The sequence below is a fragment of the Poecilia formosa genome, unplaced genomic scaffold, assembly GCF_000485575.1.
Source record: "Poecilia formosa unplaced genomic scaffold, Poecilia_formosa-5.1.2 Scaffold391, whole genome shotgun sequence".
In the NCBI taxonomy this organism is placed as follows: Eukaryota; Metazoa; Chordata; class Actinopteri; order Cyprinodontiformes; family Poeciliidae; genus Poecilia; species Poecilia formosa.
The window spans coordinates 1-4455 of record NW_006800330.1 but is presented as its reverse complement, the minus strand read 5'-3'; the positions used below and the strand labels follow the sequence as shown (position 1 = coordinate 4455).

General features: G+C 36.9%; 1 protein-coding gene across 1 annotated transcript; it reads right to left on the bottom strand.

Annotated features, from left to right (window-relative positions):
• Positions 1-633: 633 nt before the first annotated feature.
• On the bottom strand, positions 634-2526 carry LOC103154572 (exosome complex component RRP42-like). Its single transcript, XM_016662824.1, has 3 exons — positions 2449-2526; positions 942-1012; positions 634-821 (listed from the first exon to the last, which is right to left on the bottom strand). Exons 1-3 carry the CDS (start codon positions 2464-2466, stop codon positions 662-664), a joined length of 249 nt encoding a protein of 82 aa, XP_016518310.1. The 5' UTR covers positions 2467-2526; the 3' UTR covers positions 634-661.
• Between the last annotated feature and the right edge of the window lie 1929 nt (positions 2527-4455).

The following is a 4455-nucleotide window of genomic DNA, read 5'->3' as shown; positions in this document are numbered from 1 at the left end:
ATTCAGTTAATTATGTTAAACTTTTTGGTCTGGAGTTACAGCTCAGCTTTATTCCTCCACCTGCGACAAACTGCCTCATTCCTGTTGCTTGCATTATTCTAATTTAAGAAAATTCAGTACTTTTATTAAAAGCATACAATAAATACATATGTGATCCTCGTTTTAAAGCACCTGTATTTTGTGTTCAGTTTCATTGCATGGATCATTGTTTATAGTAGACACAAAACTTCTGTATTTATCAAGGTGGTGATGATTAATTACTCAAATCTCCCTCCAGCAGTCATTAAGGTTGGACGAGTATTAAATAGATGAGTATTTATAAAGGTGTATGTTTTACACTTTGAACTTAATGATTAATGAATTAGTTTCTCAATAACAAACACAGAAAAAAAAAATCTACCATGACAACAGAAGTGTACAAATATATTTATATATATACAGAAAGCCAAGAGGAATGTTCTAAAGTCTTTAAAACTTTAAGAGGTAACACTTTATTTGAAGGGGTGAGCATAAGACTGACATAACAGAAACATGAAGGTGTTTCATGAATGTTTCATAAAGTACCATTCGGTAAATAAAGTTGCATTAAAAGTCTATTAAAAGTGTCAAGTGGCCGATCTGCATGCAAAAACCCAGTAAGCCTTAATCAACCCTGTCAAATCTAGTTTCTATCTGAACCCATCAGCTGGGAGCTCACCTTGCATAAAGTCACTATGCAGGGAACGTTTTCCACATCGAGTCTCATGCAGTCGTACGGGTCGTCAGAGAGCTCGATCTCCTTCCTTCCTTCCTCATCGGATGAGATGTGAACTCTGGGAATTCTGTCGGTGAGGAAACCAGAACATGGCTCATTTTCCAACTTATTATTTTTGTTTGTTTGTTTATAGAGGAAATCAGTTTAGATCAAAGCTAATGGAGTAATATGAACTGAACAAACTCACTTAGTGATGAAGAGAGCAGCTTTGATCGCTACTGAGATGGAGTCGTACAAATTCCCATCACACTGAAGAAGCTGAAGAGGAACACAGTAATGTTAGATGTTATCTATTTGGGTCAAATGAAAGGTGTTTTAAACAGAAAACATATTTATGTTTGAACAGGAATTGTTATATTTCACTGTAGGGAAAGGATCTGGAGTTGGTGTGTCTGGCCAAGTGTTACCAACTAGATCCAGCAGCACCAACCTCCACACACAACTGAGAGCCTGTGGCTATGAGTGGGGATAATAACAATCATTGGATCCTGAACATCATGGGAACTAAAGGTAGCAAGGCAAACTAATATTTTTCTCTCCCATCGACAAATATTTTTTCTACATGTTTGATTAGCAGACAGATTATCTCTCTCATACCAAGCTGGTCACTATGTTGTGACAATTTAATATGAGACAGATAATCTGAAAAGATCAAGCTCTTCTGCCTTCTCCCTCAGCTATTATTGCTGTGTGAAGAAATGCACCACTTTTAGTCAAAATCAACCAGAGCCAGGAGGAGGCAGCCCATCATGTCTGTGCTAATGTCAGAGAAACAATCCACCATTCCAGGAAAATAACTCTCATCATTGGTGGCCATGCTGACTAGCCTTAGCATTCATGCCAAACTCTGCTATCAGGAAGAAGCAGTAGTGTAACTGAGAGCGGTATGAGACAGATTGTCTGCCTCATACCAAACTGTCACAACATAGTGACAGTTTCAATAAATATGTAAAAAAGAAAAGACTTCTTATAAGCTTTAATTCTTATTGTGCATTTTAAAACTAAACAGCAAAAGCATTAGCTGTAATGTTGAAGGCACTTCCTTGTTAAGCCAGGTGAGCCTGGGGCCTTGATTTCGCCAACACGTCCACATAAAGCCCCCTGCTGTGCTCTCCAGGACTAATGCAGAGGCTCTTCAGGTCCAAGCTCTGCTGGTTGTTGAACTCTGGGGTTGCACTGGCTGAGCTGAGTAAAAAACAACATGGTGAACTGGAGGCTTCCCATTGAGGGCTTTTATTTATTTTAATAACTATGACAGACCCTTCTTCTTACAGAAATGCTATTTGTAAATTAGTTTTGTCTTTTTTCTTGTTTTCTCAATAAAAATTCATAGTAAGATTTTCTTGTCTTTTTTTTCACAGTGCAAGTAAAAAGAAAAACTACACTGCAAAATTTATTTACAGTATAATTATAATCAAGCAACTTGCACATTATCTTCATTGCTTTTACAGAGTGAAATATTTCGTAATTTTTAGTTTTTTCTTCAAAATGACAACAAGCCAATGATGAAAAATTACATTTACCATTAAAAATTCAGAATAAATAGTAAATATTTGTTGGAAAATGCAGTGCAGTTACAACCAAGGGTTCTGTGGGAGATTTTATAGAAGAAGGGCAGCAATAATCTGAATAATGAAGACTCTCGTAGAGTTGATAAGTAGCTGAATAGAGTTTTAATAACCTGCTGTATTTACCTCCAAAGTAGGCTCCATCACTGAGCACTAACTCCTTACTGCCACGCGGGATAATCGTGACGGTGCCATGCTGGATGAAATACATTTTNGAGGAAGTCGCTACACCAATGAGATGTTCCAAGAGGCTGAGAGGAAAATCAAAGACGAGAAACAACAAATACTGAAGGAGAAAGAGGAAGAAATACGTAAAGAGACAGAAGAACTTGCACATTATCTTCATTGGTTTTACAGAGTGAAATATTTCGTAATTTTTAGTTTTCTCTTCAAAATAACATCAAGCCAATGATGAAAAATTACATTTACCATTAGAAATTCAGAATAAATAGTAAATATTTGTTGGAAAATGTAGTGCAGATACAACCAAGGGTTCTGTGGGAGATTTTATAGAAGAAGGGCAGCAATAATCTGAATAATGAAGACTCTCGTAGAGTTGATAAGTAGCTGAATAGAGTTTTAATACTCTGCTGTATTTACCTCCAAAGTAGGCTCCATCACTGAGCACTAACTCCTTACTGCCACGCGGGATAATCGTGACGGTGCCATGCTGGATGAAATGCATTTTCCGACCCAGCGGTCCCTCTCGTATTACATAGTCTCCTGGCTGGAAAACTTCAAAGCGCAGCTTGGTCAGGATCACGGTGACAAAGTGAGGGTCGGTGTTGGCGACAAGTCCACGGCAGTTATAGCTGACCTGCATGACAGAGACCAAATGGACAGAGGTAAACTAAGTGGAAAACACATTTTTAGTTTTCTGCTGTGCATGTTGAAGACTGTTGATAAAATGTATGAGTATTAACTCATTAAAACAGTCAAACTCCAGTCTTCAAGGGTCGTTGTTTTGAAACTTTTAGATTTGATTCTGGCCCAACATACCTGAATGAAAAGTTTTATGAATACATAAAAAAATAATTACATTTAATATACATTACTAATATACATTGATCTTTATTTTAGAAATTATGGTTGTCGTCAATAATTTAGTGGGTTTTTTTGTTTTAGTTGTATTTTTCTCTGTTCTGCTGCAGCTGTCTACTATTATTACTATGAAAAGATTTTACGTTTCTCAAAAAGAACTGGCTCTGTATGAGAACTCTTTACATGTAATGATCGAAGGATCCACAAGGTGGCGGTAAAGCAATAACATGAAAACCGACAATCATAAAACCCGAAAGAAGAAGACAAAGCGAACTGCACGTGGTCTGTTGTGTTGAATGTTTGAGTGTTTCTCTGAGGACTATCTTCCGTCCAGTTTTAACGAGTTTATCAAAAAGCTCCTGTTAACTGCTGCTGAAGTAACTTTCAGAGTTTAAAGGAATAATCGTCAAGTCAGAGGAGGAGATGGATGATCAGCGCAGACTGCTGGATTTCTCCCGGACCCCCCGGATAATCTTACACCGATTAGGTAGGAAACACCAGCGTTTGGACGAAGGTGAATGACTGCAGCTTTCTGTATGAGGATCATTTTAGTAAATGTTCTTTTCCCGTGTAAATATTTTGTTAACATGTTAGAACGCAGACATGAATATTACGCTGTGACAATGGCTTATTTATGTAGAGAGAAAATGGCCTTTTTTATGCCTCTCCTTTTACTACTGAGACTTACTTCAGAAAACTGGAGAAATGTGAACAATGCAGTGCAAGATTAGTAATGCAAGCAACATAAAATATTAATAGAGCTGTTAGTAGCTGTAAAATTTTATAATGTGTAATAAATAAATCGTAGTGGCGATTGTTTGTCAAACCAAATATTCTATAAAAGTCCAATCAAGAAGCCACCGCTACACTGAGGTGATGCTTCATATGTAGATAAAAGTTTAATGTCCAAAAACCTTGAAGATTGTTTTTATAGTTTACTTTTCCAGTTTGCCAAGCAAATAACAAAGGTCAAGCTTTGTGATTTGCTTAACAAATGTGGTCAAACTTTTCATTAGTGGTGTGTCGATTAATTCATGATAAATTTTATGAAGCAAATAAAACGGAGAACTCACCTAAACCCGAGAACAATAA

Excerpts from the sequence above, each read along its gene's own strand:
- LOC103154572 (XM_016662824.1), bottom strand. Across the intron at positions 822-941 it reads GCTGCTCTCTTCATCACTAA|AATTCCCAGAGTTCACATCT; the intron begins GTGAGTTTGTTC and ends CCTCACCGACAG.